The sequence below is a fragment of the Maylandia zebra genome, linkage group LG17 (assembly GCF_041146795.1).
Source record: "Maylandia zebra isolate NMK-2024a linkage group LG17, Mzebra_GT3a, whole genome shotgun sequence".
NCBI lineage: Eukaryota > Metazoa > Chordata > Actinopteri > Cichliformes > Cichlidae > Maylandia > Maylandia zebra.
Window position 1 is genome coordinate 11,632,190 of NC_135183.1, and position 21,467 is coordinate 11,653,656.

General features: G+C 38.9%; 1 protein-coding gene and 1 long non-coding RNA gene across 3 annotated transcripts in view; one reads left to right on the forward strand and one right to left on the reverse strand.

Moving 5' to 3' along the window:
• Positions 1–21,467, reverse strand: part of LOC143413169 (uncharacterized) — a 314,090-nt gene that overhangs the window by 182,843 nt on the left and 109,780 nt on the right. The gene's annotated exons all lie outside the window — the stretch shown is intronic.
• On the forward strand, positions 5,474–7,314 carry rgs16 (regulator of G protein signaling 16). Its single transcript, XM_004567362.3, has 5 exons — positions 5,474–5,618; positions 5,834–5,917; positions 6,030–6,091; positions 6,256–6,422; positions 6,510–7,314. Exons 1-5 carry the CDS (start codon positions 5,575–5,577, stop codon positions 6,723–6,725), a joined length of 573 nt encoding a protein of 190 aa, XP_004567419.1. The 5' UTR covers positions 5,474–5,574; the 3' UTR covers positions 6,726–7,314.

Sequence of the window (21,467 nt, forward strand, 5' to 3'; positions counted from 1 at the left end):
ATAAACAGTGAAGAGAAGTGATAACCTCCTCTGAGATTGCTCTGAAGCAGAAATGTTCAGTCATTTACTCTGTGTTTTTATTAAGCTAAAGCCCCCCCAGATATATCAAATGACCTTTTGTGCGATCAAAGAACTCTCTTAAATCACTTGTAAACTAACACTCTTTCTAAGTCTGACTACTGGGTAAAGACACCCAGGGGCTTTCTGAGAAAAGTGTCTGTGCAGTCTCCATTCTGTGAGCATTAGTGGGTTTTTTTTTGTTTTTTTTTTATCTGACAGGAAGTCTGAGCTGTAGCAGTTTAACAACAGGAAAAAATGACCAGCACTTTATAAAGAATATGTGGTGCTGTTGTGAAACAAAGGAACGAAGCTCGAGGGCATTGCTAGCTGACAGATGATCCAAACTCATGGTTAAATTCAATTCACCAAAAGAGTTTCAGGGAAATCAGATGTTAACGCCTTCTCTCTCAGCTTTATCTCAGCATCACATCTGTGCTTTATTTATAACACTGGAAACTATTGTATGAAACATTAACATGTTCTGGTGAATATTATTCTCCTGACCTGAATTATAGCCATTAAAATGCCTCAGTTTTCTGCTGTAAAAAGCAACAGAAAACTGAGGCAAAAACATTGTAACTGCTCGGAGCACTTTCTTGCTTTTTTTGTCAGAAGCACATAGTAGTTAAATCCTTGTTTGGCTGGAACAGTTGTGTAATAGTCATCACAATTAGCTAGAAACCTTTCATAATAATTTTCAGTATCAAGTACTAGCATCACCCAGCTCCAAGGACAGTGACTACCCAACTTCCAAAAATGGCCTTTGGTCAGTCATAGTCATATTTCACACCGTCTCCTACATTGTCTCATTTCCGGCTTTGTCACCAGGATTGATAAGAGCTGTGCTGACATCACCGTGACTGTATGAGTAGGTGAGTGGGTAGCCGGGTTCCCCCAGGCTTCTCAGGCAAACCTTTGTTCTTTGATGGCACCAAATGGCGCAGTTAAATCCTCCCCAGCAAAATTAGTCCCCTCAGTATCAGCTGACTTAACCTAATCAGTGCTGCCTGGCCCTGGCACACTGTGAATGTTTTTGCTAAAATGTGTTTGTATCAAAGGCAGCGTGGTTTGCACTACTTCCTTTTTAGGGATATTCTTGGACTAAAATGTCTTATGGGTCATTTGTATTGTGCCAAACAGATAGTCCAGATAGTGCTTTTCCAGATATCAGGTTTCAACTGAAAGCACTGCCTTACTGTAAGAAAAGGAGCATCATTTAAAGTTAAGAAAATGCAGATTATTGTTGGCAGGCAATTTTCAATCGCTGAGCCACATTACGCCTTTGCATCTGAGGGTCATCATTCATGTAAGACCAAAAGGTCACTTAAAAAAAAATACAAATTGATTTTGTATAAAGCTGCCAGCTGGGAAACCATGGGTCCTGACATTTATGTACAGGGTGGGCCATTTATATGGATACACCGTAATAACATGGGAATGGTTGGTGATATTAAAGTCCTGTTTGTGGCACATTAGTATATGTGAGGGGGCAAACTCCTCAAGATGGGTGGTGACCATGGTGGCCATTTAGAAGTCGGCCATCTTGGATTACGTTACATTGAAACCAAGTGTTAAGGTTCACATAATTGAGGAAGGAGAGTACAAACAACCAGGTCCAGAAGATCTTGGTCAAACAATTGATTTTAATGAATACACGCGTGGGAAGACCACTGTACGCAGACAGCACTTGATCTTCGACTTAATCAAAGCATACACAGATTTTTATAGCATCAGGGTTTGAATTAACGACGCCCCTTCATACGTCACAGACAGAATATATACACACGTCAAATCAAAACCACAATGACTTTTAACACAGTTTAAAAGAACGTTGTCTTCGTCTCGTCTGGAACACGAGCCCCACATCCTGCCAGACGCTGTTCCTCTTTCCAGAGACAAACATGACCAACTTCTCACCTATAAATGAGTCTAACTAGTGTGTGTGTGTGTATGTGTTGACCTTACATGCCCTCTCATCTCACCCGTTGCACTTCTGACCTTTTACCAGACCAGAGGCTCATCCTTATGTGTAATAACCTAACTGAAACTACATGTACTATGTTGAATAAATGTTTTAATCAAGAACCTCTACTAAGAGCTTAGTAAAAGAATATAAAAGTATAACAGACAATTTGAATAACCTAGTAATTCAAATAGCCTCGTCTAACCTGCTCCTCAGAATAACTTAGACTCTGCTTTCACTTCTGCTTTCTCTTCTGCAAACTCTTCTGCAAACTCTCTGCAACTTCCTGTCAACTGCTGCACTTGGTCTTTCTAAAAGACACACACTGTTTAAACCTCTGAATACAATATCAATGCTGCAGATTCTATTATTAATGCAAGGCTAATGATGATGATTATTTAACAATAGCAGTAAAATAATTTCCCTGCTCCACACAAGCACACCATTGTTTTTCTTGTGACATTACCAATAAGTTTGATGTGTCACATGGCACTCTTCCTATTGAAAAAACAAAAGTTGTATCCAAGATGGCCGACTTCTAAATGGCCACCATGGTCACCACCCATCTTGAGGAGTTTGCCCCCTCACATGTACTAATGTGCCACAAACAGGACTTTAATATCACCAACCATTCCCATGTTATTACGGTGTATCCATATAAATGGCCCACCCTGTACATACTGTTTTGACATGTACCACCCGCCTAAAAGTTTTCAAAGACTAAACACACCCACATATGGCAACAGCACTCCCCAATGGCAGTGGCTGCCCCACGGCCGGGCAGTGTACCCTGCTCCACTGTTCAGGAGTACAACAAAGAGCCCAAGTCACTGAGTCAGCCAGCAGACTCCCCCCGGGACCTATCGCACAGGATGCAAAGGTTCAAACCCAGTGCCAGACATCACAGGACAACTGCACAGGTCCCATGTGTTTGCCCTGAACAGAGTGATCAGTGTATAGTCCTGCTGATGTTCAGTAGTTCATAGCTATGTATCACTGTACTGCTTTTGCTAATAACTACAGTTATTAACTCTTTCAAAAAATGTCACATGAATTAATAGTTGGTGTTGTTCAGAGAAGGAATTGTAGAATTATTAATTAGTTGTCAGGTTAACCTCATGTATGTCATGTCTTGATGCTGTACCTTAATTTATCAGTTCATTCTAAGCATGTAACAGCTTAATAGGTCTAATAAGATTCCAGGCTGATATGTGATTCCTTGTTAAACAGTAAAAAAAACGAAAAAAAACAAAAAACACTTGGAAGCTGAATATCCTTCTTTGTATAATGGTTTTTATTTGAAGTGGTTTAAAATACTGTTATGGTGAATCTAGCTGTTTCTTGGGAATTCACAAGTGACAATCACCACAGTGGGGTTTTTAATCCTAGGGGGAGGGATGTTACCAGCAGAGGCTATTGCATTTATCACACTGCCCTTGTGGGTACTCAGTTCCTTGAAACGCCCATGGCTGTAACCTTACATAAGTAGCACATTACAAAGTTCCAACTGTCAGGAGGAAACCCAGATTCTAATATTTGTTCTATTGGTTCTAGTTATAACACCAGTTATGTGCCTGTCCTTTTTTTTTTTTACTGTAATATGAATATGACAAACAAATCCCAGATAAGCAACTCCCAGCTTGCCATATGGGAAACGGTCTAGCTTCAGCTTTATTGTGTCCTGCAGTTGGCAGTACATCCACCCTGCTTTCAGGAAAATATAATTAAACAGAGTGAATATCACATTTCCTTCCCATAATGCCCAGGAATGAACACCTTTATCTGCCTCATAAAGAGTGTAAAGTGTGATTGTGTTTGCACCTAGAGGGCACTGAATCAGGGAAAAAAACAAAGGAGGTGTCGAGAATCAATTTGACAACACAAAATTTTAAAAGGACAAATGCCAGTTGAACATTTTACTGTCAAATTAAACCCAGTGATGTGCAAAAGAGTTTCTGTGATGCTGGCAGTCACCTGTGCAGTGCCATGCTTATTATTATTATTATTATTATTATTATTATTATTATTATTATCATTGCATTTAGCAACTTGTTTTATTTCAAAGTCTGTTATATAGTGGACTCAGTGTTGGGGAGTAACGGAATACATGTACCGCCGTTACGTATTTAAAAAGGCGAGTGGAAAAGGACGAGTTGTCATCAAGCAAAAACGGGAGCTGGAAGCATGTAAATATAACAATAACCACTGCAGCCAAGAAGAGTGCCTGACGAGCCCAGTTGTAAGTAAGCTATTAAGACTCGACTGTACACTGTGTTCGTGTTTTCCTCCGAAAACAATAAGTTTCGTTGGAGCAGCCTTTCAACGCCTCTCTCTGTCTCTCGCAAGCAAAGTTGACCCAGACAACAAAGTAAAGCTATTTTTCGGCTATGAGCCCAACACGGAACCCGCCGTATCAGAGGTCCCTTTACTCCGGGTTCGGAGCCGCGGACCTTCAGTAACAGTAATAAATCACAGCAATAGTACATTCAGCATGATAATATATTAAGTAATCCAAAGTATTCAGAATACGTTACTCTCATTGAGTAACGTAACGGAATACATTACAGAATACATTTTGGGGCATGTATTCTGTAATCTGTAATGGAATACATTTTAAAAGTAACCTTCCCAACACTGAGTGGACCTGATGTTTAGTCTGATGGAGTTTACAACAGAGCTGTATATCAAGAACACATGCAGTATGAAGTGATCAGATTTGATTATTATTTATTTTTTAATCTTCTGCTTGTGAGAGATTTCTTGCTGGGATTCTGCTTTCACTGAACTTGGGTATGTTTAGTGTAGGTATAGTGTGTTGTTTTTCTTTGCATTCTTTTTTCCTTTTTCTGTTCTGTTTTTTAGTCTTTGTGGAACAAACTCACATGAATGTCAGTGGCAATCTGCCCTAATGACTCTTTAGGGAAGAGCCACAGCTCGCAAGGATGTGATAAGACCTATGAGAGACCCACAAAAATAAAAAGCTTTTTTCATTTGACCTTGAAGCCTGTTGTATTATATGAACTGTCATGTTAAAATGTATGTTCCCTTGCCCAAGACTATTTTAAAGGCTGTCAATAAAAACTAATTTCACAAGCACCAGTGCTCTCTTAGCACTAAATAAATCCATGAGCTCACCACCACCAACACCAGATGTGTTTTTTCTACTTGAACACTGATGTTTTTTGTTTTGTTTTGTTTTGTTTTGTTTTGTTGGGATTGTTCATGGAAGAGGCAGAGTGGTTTGTTTTGGTTGTGGCTGGTTAAGGGAAATACAAGAAAAACAAAGTGGAGAATATCAGTAGCATTTATCTTCTGACAGTAATTTCCCAGCCTTGTCCTTGCATATACTCTCTCTCTCCCTCTCTCTCTCCCTCTTTGTGATTGGCTGAGGTGGCTGATGACACATCACAAGCAGGGGCGGTTGAACTATAAAGCCTCTGTACTCACTCTCTTCAGATACAGACAATCTCGCTCCATACTGAGCTTTACTGAACAGTAATTTGAGCACCACAAAACCGAAACACCACCCCTACCAGCTCCAACCTGCTGCTATGTGTAAAGGACTAGCATCACTGCCTACCTGCTGCTTGGAAAGGTATATTAAGCTTCTTGCAAACACTGATGTTTGAGGATTTGGATTAGATGATAGGGAACAGCTTTTTCTTTATCACTGTACATTTGCATGTGAGCATCTGAGAAGCTAAAATACAATGTAAGTTTTAGTTTGTGCAAATCTAGACGGCTTGTCAATGGGTATGCCATCAAGGTCTTGGTGAAAAATGTAAATAATCTGTTTTCTCTTTGTCTTAGGGCCAAGGAGCTGAAGGCAAGGCTGGGAAGTGTTTTGCAGATCCCCAACTGGAATCTATCCTGTTGCAAAATAGGGAAAAATAAGTAAGGCTCACATACACAATATAATACTGCAGGGTGCATTTATTGCCATTGTGTGTTTGGTCAAAATTCCAGTTTGAATCTAATTTGAAACTAATGCTTCATTTGTTTTCAGGCCAACCCTGGAGGAATGCCTAAGGTGGAAAGAGTCCTTTGAAAAACTTCTTTCCAGCAAATGTAAGTAAAGTCTCAGTTTGTTTCTTTTATTGTTCTGTGCCATTTTCACAAAAACAAAAGTGCATTCAAATGTGGGTAAATTGTGTGGATGCACACACATACACATTCATCCACTCTGGGTCCATTATGTGCAACGAGTAATCACATTTCCTCTATTTCTGCAGATGGACTGTATGCCTTCACAGCCTTCCTTATGTCTGAGTTCAGCGAGGAGAACATTGCGTTCTACTTTGCCTGTGAGGAATACAAACATATCAAGTGTCCTGCCAAGCTAGCTACTAAGGCTAAGAAGATCTATGATGAATTTATCGGCAGCGAAGCTCCCCGGGAGGTATGTAAATGCCAAATCTCAAAGAAGACGTAGCCATAAGTGGTCAAAAAGAGACTCAACCTAATATCTTGTGTCCTTTTTTTGTAGATTAATATTGACCACGAAACCCGTGACATCACCAAAGCCAATATGCTGGCCCCCACACATTCTTGTTTCGACATGGCCCAGCACAAGATCTACATGCTCATGGCCAAAGACTGCTATCCACGCTTTCTCCGCTCTCCAGCCTACAGAGATCTGGTGTGCCAAGCCAAGCCAAGCAACAAGGCCAGAAATCTGCCCCAACAGGAGAAGAAGGCTTGAAATCTGTCGATGAGCCTAAAAGGGATTTGTTAGCGATCGCCTTAAGATTTGAGAATGGAAGGGAAGTCTGGCACAAGGTGCTTCATCGTGAAGCATGTGCTAATAATGGTACAGATGCTGAGTGCTACATGAGAGCAGCTGTGGATGGGCCTATAGCGTAGTAGCCATCACTTTGAAGATGGCAACAGAATGGGAAAAAAAAAAGGAAAATGAAGGAAAGCTGAAGGCTGATGCCTGAAAATGGACTGCTGTCGATACAGCTAGAGTTTGGAAAGCAAAGTAAAGAAAGAGTTCTACTAAACAGACTGAGTGACAATCAAGCAAGAGGCCAGCACATTTGGAAAATGCACTTTTCTTAGCCATTAGGCAAACTTTTGTAGTTGTGACGTGCAATGTCTGTCAAACTTGTTCACTGTATGTATTTGTATGGGCATGTGGGGTCCTTTATGATTTTTATGTATTTACCTGTATGTATATATTGCATTTTTAATCAAATATGGAAAATAATGTGCAGTTTAATTTATACTATAATATTTATATGACTGTTTTTTTTCTACATACCAAATAAATTAAATTATTTGAAAAACTGTGACTATTTCCTAAATGTGTTTTTCTTACTGAACAAAATCATGGTTTAAAATTACTTCTATAAGATTATTTATATTCAAATTATATTTGCTAAGCAACAGCACGATGGGAAAAAAATCACCCATTGTAAAAGCTGATGGGTACTTTAAGTGTCTTATTTAGTCTAGTGACATAGACGAGTCATCAAATGTTAATATGTGGTCAGGCACAGTTTGCTCATAGTTGTGCAAATACCCAGAGTATGGATGTTTAATCATTCATATTATCTGGTGTAGAGGTAACAATGATATATTTGCCCTCTGTCATGACGAACTCTGCAGCTAATGTTGTGCACAACTGTTATTCACCTAGGAAACTGCTCTGCTCTAAAATGTATCATAAAGAACTCAGACAATGACAGTACCCCCCTGCTTCTAGCTTTTGTCCCATAGTGTGTAAATGGGAATGAGCTTTCTAGCAAATAGGAAGCTCAAGAGATGATGACAGCATTAACGCAACAGCAGGAGCTGTAAAAGTTTATTATTACCATAGACACTGTTTGCACCCAACATCAACATCAGGAAGTAAATGACAACGAAGCTGCTACCAGTTTAGAGCGCAACCACTGCTGCCTGTTAACCAAATAAACAGAAGCTGCAGGAAAAAGAGCTGCAATGCCATCCAGAGTCTGCAGTAGTTAGGTAATAATGACTCTGGTTATGATGGTGGTTATATAATTTGTTCTCATTAAAATGATAAATACTGTCGTTATGATTGCTTTGGTACGGTCCACTGTACAAAATGTGTCTGAATGTCTAGTTTGTGTATTCATATGTCATCAGTGCAGAGTGGAGCCATTATTAGGTGGACAACAGCTGGTCCACAGACCTGATCCATATGAATATAGCATAATGCCGCCCCCTTCTCCATAGTAATCCTTTGACATTTCTATCTAGCTCTAAGCATAGCAATGACCATCTGTAAAACTGGTTAGGGGGGTTTGTACGTTTTGGCATGTTGTGAACAGTGCAGTGGACATCCAGAAGTATATCTTCAGTTATCAAGGCAGAAATAAGCTTGAATTAATGGCCTTAGTTGAAAATACCCCAAAACAACATTTGTATGGATATAATATGTAAGGATATACATATTAGTAAGAAACTAAGTACATTTTATTTATATGGTGCACTTAAAGCCAAAGTGTTTTAGAAACCCATTTATTCCATTTAGTTTTATTAGAAAAGATTTGATGGACCTTCACTAGCAGGATTCAAAGTAATCGGTTTACCTCTGCATCATTAACAAGCTTATCTTTTTAGGCTACATATAGCTTTTATTGATATTATATAAAAAATTGTCTGAAACAACAACTGGTTGATGTATAAGACTAATCAAATAAGCTTCTTTGAAAGCAAAGATGGATATTGGTTTTAATTTTTGGTTTGAAGTTACGGGGAATTATGCTAATATTATAGAGAAACCATTGTTGTTTCCTGATTTCTTAGTTTTATGCACATTTGTCACACATGTGTTTCAGATCATTCAATAATATTTTGTAAAAGATTAAGCAAGCAAGCAAGACAAATACAGTTTTAATATGCCGATCTTGTTTATTAAGGAAAAAGATATCTAAACTTATCTGGCCCTGTGTGAGAAAAGTAATGGCCTAATATGTTCAACTGCTCTTAAAATAATCGCTAACGCCTTGTTAAATTGTGAATGAAGATTTTTTGGCGAGTTCAGCTAAGTTCAGTTCACTAGCCTTAATCAGGCCTGATTACTGCCAGACCTGTTGAATCAAGAAATCAGTTGTGAAGTAGGCTGAAATATCTCAAAAAGCAACATAACATGCCATCATCTAAAGTGACAGATAGGAAACAAAATTTCTTTATCAGTCAAGAAAGTGTTGCAAAGCTATTTCCAAGGCTCTGAGATTCTAGTGAACAAAAAGTCATTATCTACCAACGGGGGAAAGAGGAAAACCTTCCTATGAGTGGCAAGCCTACCAAAAGTTATTCCAAGACTGGATCATCTGGAGATCACAAAAAACTCAGAACAACTTCCAAAGAACCTCGGGCTTTACTTGCCTCAGTTAAGGCCAGTGTTCATGAATCCACCACAAGAAAGAGACTGGGCAAAAATGTTCCAAGTTCCAAGGTGAAAGCCACTGTTGACCAAAAAGAACACGAAGCCTCATCTCACAAGAACCTCTCAAGCCTCCGCCAAAAGAACATTCTGAGAAGACAAAAGCTGAACTTTTTTGGAAGTTTTGAGTCCCATTACATCTATTGTAAAATAACACAACATTTCATAACAAGAATGCCACACCAACAGTCAAACATTGTGGTGGTAGTGTGACAGTCTGGGGCTGCTTTGCTGCTTCAGGACCTGGAGGACTTGCTATAATTGATGGAACTATGAATTCTGTTCCTAGCAGAAAATCCTGAAGGAGAATGTCCGGTCATCAGTTGGTAACCTGAAGCTCAAGCACACTTGGTTTATGTACAAAGACTGATGAATGATCAACACACACCAGCAAGACTGTCTCTGAATGGCTAAAAACACCCCAAAACAAATGTTTTTGAGAGACCTAGTCAAAGTCCTTCAATTAAATTAAATCAACCTTAAATCTGATTGAGATACTTTTGCAAGTTCTTAAGCAGGTCATTGATGTTCAAAAACTCTCCACTGTGGCTGAATAAAACCAATTATACAAAGTACAGTAAGGAAAGTAAGTAAAGAAAGGACTCATTGCTAGATAACGCAAACTCTTGCAGGATGGCAAAAGCAGTTATTAAGTTTAGGAAGCAATTACTTTTTCAGACTTCACACTGCTTTAAACACTCTACTCTTAGACAAAAACCTCTACTTTAACATCGAACAGACCCAGGAACAAAAGAAGCTCCCAAAACAAAGTAACCTCATATTCAGATTAGTTAAGCTCTCTCGTTTGTGAGATTCAGCACATGGGCAACCTACAAAAATGAAAAAAGAAGCCAGTTTGAATGGAAAAAACTGCAGTTCCTTGAGGAACTGCACAAAACGCTATTTTGGACTACAGTCAAAATGTGGTTGATAAGTGTTCCCAGTATAGGCACTGGACCTTTCTGTCATGTTTGTGATCCGGTTTTGGTGAGTGAAATTCTTGTGTTTCAGCTAGACTGTTACATAGCAAAAATTTCTAGATATGTGTGTCTGTACACTGGACCTACATCTTAATGCTGTAGTTAAGTTATCAGCTAGCGTTAGCTTACAATTTATCTCTCAAACGTCTTGTCCAAAAAGGTCACCTGCCAGCTCTTAAAAGGTGGGTATGGAGTGAAACTCAAGGGGGAACAGCTTTCAAATTGGACTGTTTTGTTATTGTTTTAGAGACTGTGGGGGCACCAGATTTTAGCTTAGCCATCTTAGCCTGACAGCGCCACCTTTTCTTTTGTCCTTTTCTACTTCTTAAGTGCCCCTAGTTCAGGATGGATTTATAAGTTTTTGAGTTTTATTATGAGTAATAGGTCCTTCTATTTTATTATAACAAATTCAGCTGATTATCGTCCAAGAATATAAATAGATGCAGAAAGTATGATCATTGGTCCCCTTTTATTTACTGTATAGTAAAAGTTGGTCAACAACTTTTAATCTTAGTGAGAGCTGCCATGCAAACAACAGGAAATGTTGCCTGAATGTTCTCTGGAAACAGACAACATGATTCATCGTTGTCAGTGCCTCATTTTGAAAAAAAGTCAAAAACAGTAAATCACGGTAAGTAAATCACAATGAAATTGGTCATCATTTGCTAAGCTAATTTTCACCCCACTCAGTTACAGTAATGGTTATTTAACTGCAAGTTGTGGGAAAGTGTTGGTGCTTTTCTAGCATAGATGGGTCACTACATTGCAGGACTTTTATCTACAAGATTTCCTTCTAATTTTTCTGCCACCACCCAGTTCATTGGAAATACATGATTTGGAATGTGGATGGCTTAAACCCCAAGCGCCCACAATCCTCGTGGGAGGAAATGTTTTTCTTGACAGGGAAACAGAGCGCTAGGCCTCTGCCAGTTTCAGCCAGTTTAGCTTAGTCTGATTAACTGCCTAATTAATATTGAAATGTAATTCAAGCACTTGCTGTAGAAGGTTAAAAAGTGTTCTCGGACAAAGCACTCACAGTATAAATAGCAAAAAGACTGCAAAGAAAAAGCACAAATGTAGATTGTTTAATTGTTCGTGTTCATAAAAAGCATTGATTGTGCACCAAAAGAAAAATGTTGACACAAAACTGATCTCCATGTAGTGATGACAACCGATTTCTTTTAAATTATTCAACTACTTTTTTATTGTGACAAAATCTGACTTTTTTCGTACAGCAGTAGCTTACTGTACGTTACTTGTTATAATGTATACTTCTTTATATAATAGAATTGTAAAACAAAAAATCCGGTGGTGTAATTGTGAAACTACACTGCCATCTTGTGGTTTCATTTTGTAATTACATCATTTACTAGCTGCACTAAAAGGTTTAATTATGTACTATATTTGGAATTCTATTATGTCTACATTTCACTATAAAAATGATAACTGGATGCTTTTAGTGTTCATTATGTGTGTTTTGGTCCATTTCTTCCATTTCTGCCTTAAGTGCGATGTTCTCTGCCCATCCTGGTAACCCCAAGTTTGTGTTCCAGTTGGTGGTGGGAGTTAAAGAGTAGGTACTGGTGTGTGTGTGTGTGTGTGTGTGTGTGTGTGTGTGTGTGTGTGTGTGTGTGTGTGTGTGTGTGTGTGTGTGTGTGTGTGTGTGTGTGTGAGAAAAAACTGTTCACCCCATCATCCCAGGGACAAAACACAAGCTAGACTACATAATGTATGTCATGCAGCGCAGTGAGGATGTTTATATCTCTACATAGGAGAAACCAAATACCTAGAGCGGCTTCACCAGGACAAGAATCAGCTGTTGACCTGCACTCAAAGTAGAAAGGACATGCTTTCGTAGATGACAGTGTTCCCAATTTGGACTGAAAACACAGATGTTTTAAAGTCTTTTCATCCCTTCCTTAGGAATTTCAAGCCACAACTCAACTCACGCACTTAAGACAATTGGTCATCTCCTCACTAAGGTTACAATATCTGATGTGATGAAGTAAAATTTGCACATCTTAACTTTTCTAAGCCACAAAAGCTGATTTGTTGAATAGTTTTGATATTTCACATCTATGTTCTGATAACCTGGGCCAATTGATTTACAATCCAGACATTACAACTAAATATGAACTTTAAAAAAAAATCCAGTGATTCACTTTTAGAATTTATTTTAACAGCACCTAGTTCTGGTTGGTTCACAGTGATACAAAGCAACAGCAGTGTTTGCACTGCCACAGGGGGACAAATAAAGTGCGTTTGGTTGGTTTACTGATTGATTGAGAGTGGGAGGGAGAGGAGTGACACAGGGGTAAGTAGAAGAAGGTGGATGGAGGATGCGAAGAAAAGGAGATGTGGGTGGGATTGTGGAGAAAGGAAAAGAGGTAGTGAGAGAGACAGAGGAAATGCAAAGGCGTAATGGTGAAGAGGGTAACAGAGAATGGAAAGAGTGTGGGGAGTGTGGGAGATAAGGAATGGCTGAGGATAATCTGTGGAGTGGTATGAATGAAAGGGATGAACCACAGGTGGAAAAGATGAGAAGAAGTTGATAAACCAGGAAGGGAGATGAGCTATTGGTATCCAGCTGGAGCTGAAAGGTCTGCGGCCTTGTCTTTTCTTCCACGTGCAGCTATTGACTGTTATTTTTATTTTTTTGCTTTCTTTTTCTTATTTGCCTCATCTTTCTATTATACCCCCTTTTTTATTCATTGTTGTTGTCTTTCTGCTTCTGCAGATTTCTTTTTCTCCTCCTCTAGCTTCTGTGTTTTCTCCTCCTGTCTCAGTTTGTCCTCCACATCACTGTGTATAGTAATATGGCTGACTTGTCCCCTTTTTTTGTAGGAGCCTCCTGCACTTTTACATGCATGTCAGACTCTTGTCTTCAGAGTGTCTGGCCCTTTAGCTGCATTTCAAGTTCAGACGTTTTGGCCTCTTAATTGCTCAGGCTTCGATGCAAAGTCCCAGAAATCATCCTGGCAGTTCTAACTGTCGTTTCGTGAAGTTTTATTGCAGAAGTGTGACGGGACTTGTGAGGAAGGAGGTGGTTAATTTAGGACACTTGCTAGCTCAAAGATGTTATCCAAGACCTTGTGGCAAACACTCCTAAAGCAGGATTTATGGCCCAGCTGAGGTAGCCTGTTTGTTATCTGCTCCACTCCAAAGACTACCCATCTGCCTGCAGTGAGCGCTGTTGTCACATGGAAGCAGTGTGCAAACTTTGTGCTACAACCAGTCTATGGGTCACTCTTGCTTGTGCTGTTCTTGGTCGGTTAGCCAGGCACAAAGCAGAGTGAAGTTATAATGTACAAAAAGTACAGTCTGTACCAAAGTAAAACAGACTGTTAAAAATGATGAAAAGTGTCACTTTGGCCAGTAACTATGCTGTTTATGCTGTATTCTTTCATCTTTGAAGCAGTTTCACAATTCTCCTTTCAAGTGAACTCCTCTGCCGCTCCCAGCTCTATTCCCGTCCGCTTGTCAACCATTCAATCAGAAGCTTTCATCATCTGGATCTATGGCTTGGGTAAAAATCCCTCTCTCCCCTCTGTCATATCAGAATTGTTACCCAGATAAACAGGTTTGCCAGATCATAAATTCTGCTAAGGATGAGTGGGTTGTTCCTTTGTTATGTGGCAGAAGGAAAGCAAATATCTTTTGCTAATACAGTGTCAAGGTTTATAGTTGTCTTTGAATAGAACTAATTGTTTAAAGCAGATACCTGCGTCTCGTAGGCCTGGACACAGTAAGAGAGTCTCACAAGGTTCGCAGAGTGCAGGTTACTTTCTCAGCAGCAGGGGGCAGTGTAGAGCTGTGAATAAACCAGAGCATGCGGTCATGGATTTTCTCAGTTTTTGTCACTTGTAACACATCTCAAAAAAATCAAAAACGTCACTTCTTGAGCAGAGGACATTAAAAGAATAAGGAGGGGGGTGGTGGTTAGGTAAATATGACTTTAGTGTGTATAATGTGTAGAATATAATTGTACATTTTGTTAATGTTGTAGATTTTAACGTGTGACCAGCAGAAATGAACATGAAAATAAGGATGCAGGCAACATGTGCTCCATGTCCTTACTGTCAGCTACATCCTGAATGTTAACAGAGCCAGTGTGTACGCAAGAGAACACACTGTATGTTCATCATATCACCAGCCATGATCATCTTCATCGCATATGGCTGTACTGAACCCTGTGACCTTGAGATTAAAATAGGTGCTCTAAACACACAGTGTCCTGGCTGTATGTTTAGGAAACCCCTTAGCAGCAATTAAGAAGAGCAAATATGGAGAAGAGGACCCAAAGTGCACATTCTTCACTATTTCCCATAGGGACGAGACATGTGCTGTGCAGACGCACCTCACTGTGGCCTGGACCTCGTAGCAGCCTTTTTGTTTTTTCTTTCTTAGCTGATCCCTCACATAACAGGAAAACAAATTTCTGTCTGCCTGCATTTCTGAAATGTACAATTTACAACTGTCTTTTAGAAGGATGGCATTTTAATAAATGATCTTTTCCACCAAGCTCATAAACTGAAGCTTGCTCTATTTACTCATTTACTTCTTTAGTATGTGAATTTTTTATATGATATGGAGGAAAAAAATCTGGCTTTTATTGTCTTGTTGTGATAGAGAATAAATCCAGCAGCAGCAGAATATAGAGGGGTGAGAAGAGGAGGAGAGGATTTATATCAAGCGTATTAAATGAGTGGGTGAGAACAGACAAACATGAGTGAGGGAGTGCAATGACACAATGCTGCAAGCGTGGGAAATCTCCTGGTGTGGGTCCCTAGTGAGAAGAGACGACTGTGCTATCTAGTGACTTAGTTCCTTGGGGTTCACATCCTCTGTATTCTCAGATCCCTCAGGCCTGGAAAAAAAAGGCTTCACTTACATCACGTCTGTGACATATTTTGTTAAATTTTACTTTTTGGTGTATATTACTTATAATTGTATGTAGTTCACTAAAAATGAGCATTTTTTGTAAAGTATTGATGCAGCTGTTATTCCACCCAAAAGTACCGTAATGTTAAAAAAAAATCTTACAATGGATTAGGCTTTTGGTGATATGATTAGGTGAAGCGTGAAGCTTTTACAAGGTGCAGAGGTTTGCTGAAAGCTTTCTAGGGCAAAGATCTATCTTTAAACTTGATCATTAAAAGATTTAGGTAAATCAGTGAAACCTCACTTTGCATTTTCAGTCATCACTCTGTGGTGAAAATCACTGCATCAGAAAAACGTCTATAATCCAAATATGCTCAGGATACAAGCACACATTTATTTCAGATGGACTAAAGTGAAGCTGAAAACTGAAGGCTCAAAATAATTTTTTAAATTTTTATAATGACTTGTAACTTGTATGCGACATGTTGGCTTGTGTGATGCAAAAAATCTATACATCCATGTGGGGACTACAAAAGATGGTGGTAGACTTTAAGAGGAGAGCTCACACACCTCATTCCCTCTTTATTACAGGAGAAGCTGAGCTGGTGACAATAGTCAAATACCTGGGTCTGCAAATGTCCACTAACCTCACAAGGGCCATAAATACAGCCAATATCATAAAGAAAGCTCATCAGTGGCTGCTTTTCATAACTTAAGCAGGCTGGCCTTCATTTTATCATTGTGTGGTGGAGCGTCATGTCATGTATCCTCTATAATTATCTAGTATGGCCTCCAAAATGTTTAATGGCAGCTTCTTTTCTTTAGAGGACATTTATATTAACAGAGGCAGAATCACGGCATTGTATTTCACGAAGGACCCCTGCCACCCAGTCCATGGGTGGAAGGCTTGTACTTCATCAAGATAATCTCATATTAATTACTAATTCCGTTGACTTGCCAAAACTTAGATTTTTCTTCATATATATATATAGATATAGATATATATGTATGTATATATATACATACGTATATATATATATATACGTATGTACCAAGGGCTCAGAGAAGAGCTCGAGAGGATGTGGAGGGTGAAGGTAATGGTGGTCCCCGTGGTAATCGGAGCACTAGGTGCGGTGACTCCCAAGCTAGGCGAGTGGCTCCAGCAGATCCCGGGAATAACATCAGAGATCTCTGTCCAGAAGAGCGCAGTCCTGGGAACAGCTAAGATACTGCGCAGGACCCTCAAGCTCCCAGGCCTCTGGTAGAGGACCCGAGCTTGAAGGATAAACCGCCCGCAGGGGCGTGCTGGGTGTTTATATATATATATATATATATATATATATATATATATATATATATATATATATATATATATTCATTCATATATATATATATATTCATTCATATATATATATATATATATATATATATATATATATATATATTCATATATATATATATATATATATATATATATATATTCATTCAAGGCTCGGACCAAGGCCAGAAGCAAGTTCAGAGACAAGAGGGTGGACGTGGGAGAGTTTTAATAATTTAATTATATATATATATAACACTCTGAATGGCTAACCGAAGGTCAGGCAGTCATGATCCTCAAGGACCCCCAGAAGGGACCAGTCCCATCCAACTACCAGCCAATAACCTGCCTCAGTAACACATGGAAGCTCCTGTCAGGCATCATAGTGGCTAAGATGAACAGGTACAAGGGTCAATATATGAGTGGGGCACAGAATGGGATTGGCAAGAATACCAGAGGATCCTGGAATGCCTAGACCTATACAAGATCAACAGGACCCTAAGAGCCTTCCTCAGGAACTCAGTGGGGATGTGGCATACAACACTAGAGGCCAACTTCAGGCCCGTAGTACAAGTCACCATCAAATGCGGGATCTACCAAGGAGATGCTCTGTCCCCACTGCTGTTCTGCATAGGCCTGAACCCTCTCAGAGAGAACATTGACAAGACTGGCTATGGATACCGACTACGGAATGGAGAAGTTGTCAGCCACCTCCTGTACGTGGATGACACCAAGCTGTATGCTAAGTGGAAGGAAGGAGGCCAGGGACTGGTGAGTGTCGGTACCACAGTCCAGGATGAAACAGAGAACATCCATAAATACATCAGGAAGATGGCCCCAACCAACCACATGGTCAATGAATACCTCAGGCCGCAGAAACCCAAGGAGGAGGAACCATCATGGAACTGTATATGAATAAATATGTTTTTTTTTTTCAAAACATGCATGCAGCATGTCTTAAATATTTGATTTAAAGTATCTTTTATTGCACAGTTTAAATAACAAAAATGCAGTGACTCAGATTACACAATATTTTTTTCTCTTATCATGTTGGTGGAATCATGAAATCTTGCCTTTTCGTGACTGAGAGGCATGAAAAACTTAGCAAATATGATTGATCATGGAGTAATGTGCAGTTTTTCAATATGTGTGATCTCACTGGCAAAGAAGTCATTACTCTGAAGCTGTAAAATGTATGTTAATCTAGACTGTAAACAGTGCTAGAATGCATTATTTCATAGAATGCATTTGAGTCATTCTATAATCTTTTAGTTCGACTATTTGTGAAGCATATTGTGTGTGTTTTTTGTTATTCTTTTTGTTCCATTAATCATTTTATGGCTATGTGAGACCAGTGAGATCCCTAACCCAACCACATGACTAAACTATTTAATTATTTATAAAGCAACTAATGAACTCTACTTACAGCAAGTACAGTAATTGAATGCATGAAGGTTTTTTTGAACAGTCTGACATAATGTAATATGATTGCAAAAAAACCAAAATATTGCACCAAAGTAATTAAGTTGTCTAAAATATACAATGCAGCCCTGGGAACTCAGCAAATAGAAATCCAGTTGCAAACAATTAAAGGGGAAAACAAAAGAATCTGCCTACGTTAAATTGTGAGCATTCTGTCACACATTCTTGCTTAAAATGTCAACAGATGTAGCAATCCATTGTGTCAACATGAGGTAACTGGGGTTACTTTGGATACAACTGCAGCAGCGTTGCCACATCTAATCCAAGCACTTATGACTATTTCATGTACCCTATTGTTTTTATATTTTTCACTAAATTAGGCCTCAGTTAGACCTTAAAACTTTCCAAGTTTGCAAGGCATGCTATGGAGGTTGGGGACTTAATTCAGATGAGATATGCTGATCTCTTTTGCGCATGCGTGTGTGTGAGATTTTTATGGTCATCCCTTTGAACTCAACACTATGAACTCTTGAATGCCAGATCTAATCTCATGTATCGTACCACAGTGTCAGTGTTGACATATTTCTGTTGTAAAGGCTTTAATAATTGAGACCAGATGTTTGGACAATAATAAAGCATGCTTTCTGACACATCCATTGATGCATGTTTCAGATAAAGCAAAAAATGCTGATCTGTGCTATGAAGTGTTTGGTTATGCTTCTTTGTTAAAAAAACAAACAAAAAACTTTTGCCCTATTTCATTAACTAAAATTAAAACAAAGTCAGAATTTCAGTGATGATGGGGTGTGTGAATTATATAAAGGGTGGTTAGGCAACACTTAATGTGGCAGAGTTCAAAATATTCATTTTATGAATTAAGCTGTATTTGGCTGAGAAAATTGCAAAGTTATGCAATCTAGCAAAGGTCAATGGTCTGGAAAGTTATGAGAGCATGTAACACATAATATGGATCAGGAAAGGGGGACAGCAGTGATGACAGAAGACAAACAGAATAGCTGTTAAACAGCAAAGCACCTCGTCGCCACATCATTCACATCAAGTTTAGATGTGGGCATCCTTCCATCCATCCCAAGGTTTACTTACAAAAGTCTGTTTGAATGCCGTATCTTGTTTGCTAAGATTTTATCTTGATTTTTTTATTTTTCATTTTTCAAGTGTTTATTGCATAAAAAAGTAACCATCTGGCTGATTATATCCAGCATATGTCTCTAAATGAGTCACTCTTCATACTCTCTTGTTGAGTATTTGTCAGTTTTGGCAGACTGTAGCTTCCCAGTGCACACTAATTTAACCACTTCTGTGTAAAATATATTCAGTCTCATCAGCTCCTCAATCTGCCACTTTTTTAACTAAATGCAATGACAACATGGCCAAATAACTTAGACCCATTTCAAGCATTTATTTCTTCTCCATTTAGTTGAAAGTTCAAACACTCTGCTTTCAATTCAATATATTATTCACTGGAATTATTTCCATACTGGACAACTCACACATCATACATCACATGTTCATACCAGCATGACTGGATTTCACGTAGCAACCCTTGCTCTTCAGGGACCGTCAATGGCAATTTCCTGTTAGCTTCCTGTAAGCACAACCTCCGCTAACCTTAACTATCCTTAAAATGAAGGTATGCTAAGGAAATAATATTGTCTTCTTTATTTGCTTATGGCTAATTAAAACAGTTTTGTGACTGCTATTCATAAAATTAACAGAAAGTAAAAACACTCCATGTTTTGAAGGAAATCTTTTTTTCTGTTTCGGCATGAGACTGCCCCTGTGCACAAAGCTGGGTCCGTAAAGATATTTGAAGTGGAAGCACTTCACTTGTCTCCACTTACCCAGGACTAAACAGACATCTGGGACTAACTTAAGCCCTGACTGTAAGCCAAGCCTTATCACCGAAGCCATGTTTCAAAATTGCATATAAAAACTAGTGAAGGTGGAATATTAATCAAACTTGCTTTATTTGTCAAGCAAATTTAATAACAATGGATGAGCAAAGTGCTTTAGAGAGTGATTTTTTTTTTCTTTATCATTTGATCACATTTAATATCCTTGGTCTGGAGATCAAATGGTGAACAGTCACGTTAATGTGTAACAATAATGAAAAACGGGGAATTTTGTTAAAACCAGCATAAAGACTAGACATCAGACATGTGACTGGAAAGTGTGTCTCTTGGCCATAGGAAAATCGGCCCCCTATTTCTGCTTGTGACCACATCAGTGTTCCCATCTACGAGTCCATTAGACAGCCACCAGTCCAAAGCTGCTCTTGAAGTGCTCCTTAGTACATTAACCCCGCCAGCAGTGTGAACATGACAAACACAATGTACGTGAGCTCCTTTGGAAACAGGCTTTCACGCCACATGATTGAACTCTCCTCTGTGTTTGTAACAGTCACCTCAAACTGTTGCTATTTTCCATACACAGCATTACTTTCACTGTCATGTTTGGCTTGGCTTGTTTTTATATCACCAATTTTAAGGCCATTTCATCTGATGCATGCCCCTATCTTTGAAAACCAAACACACCTAGACTGCATGACTGAATAAAATGATGTGATAATCAGTGTTGTTTTAAAGTTGTGGGTTATCTGATCTGATGTGGTAGAAGTTTAACTGCAAAAACAGAGGAAACACATTTGCATCTGGACCCACCATTTCTAGAACATAACTGTCCAACCAATGTACTTTGTACAATGTTTTATGTAATTCTTTAGTGTAGCTGCCAGCAACAGCTGGAAACGTACATTTCTGGAAGAATATGCATTGCAGCAATAGAAGTACATGAGCTGCAAATCATCTTTTATTCTATTTTATTTTATATCTTTTTTTGGTGTGTTTAACTGTGTTAAATAAAAGAAGCCTAGCAACAGATCCACTGCTAGTATTTAGGTTTGACCTTCCAATGGAAAATCCATTTCTCCAAACAGAGAATGCAATTTATTTAACTAAGGCAGGAATGATAACGAATACATCATTATTTATCCACACATCTTTTTCCTCCCTGCATTAATGCCAGTTCCTTAATAGTCAAATCCACAGTAATTTAAGAGAAAACAAGCTTTGCCGCTTTTCACTGCCCCCTCCCCATGTTAAAGCCAGGTTCACCGGAAAAGCCTTTACAAATAAACAACTTAACAAAAACAATTAATGGTGCTGTGGGAAAAGCAATTTAATTTCCTCCCGCCGGCCTGTGGACAGAGCACTGAGAAATTGGACACCTCCTTATTCAACCAGCCTCATGCCTGCACTTCTGCACAGCCGTCTTACTAAGAAAGCAAGAACACATCAAAAGTGTTTCCGTTGTGACATTAATAAAGACAAAAATCATAGCGTGAGCATGTACAAAATTCCCTTTGAATGTGGTATATGTATGTGTTTGATCCCACTGGCTCATGATCTT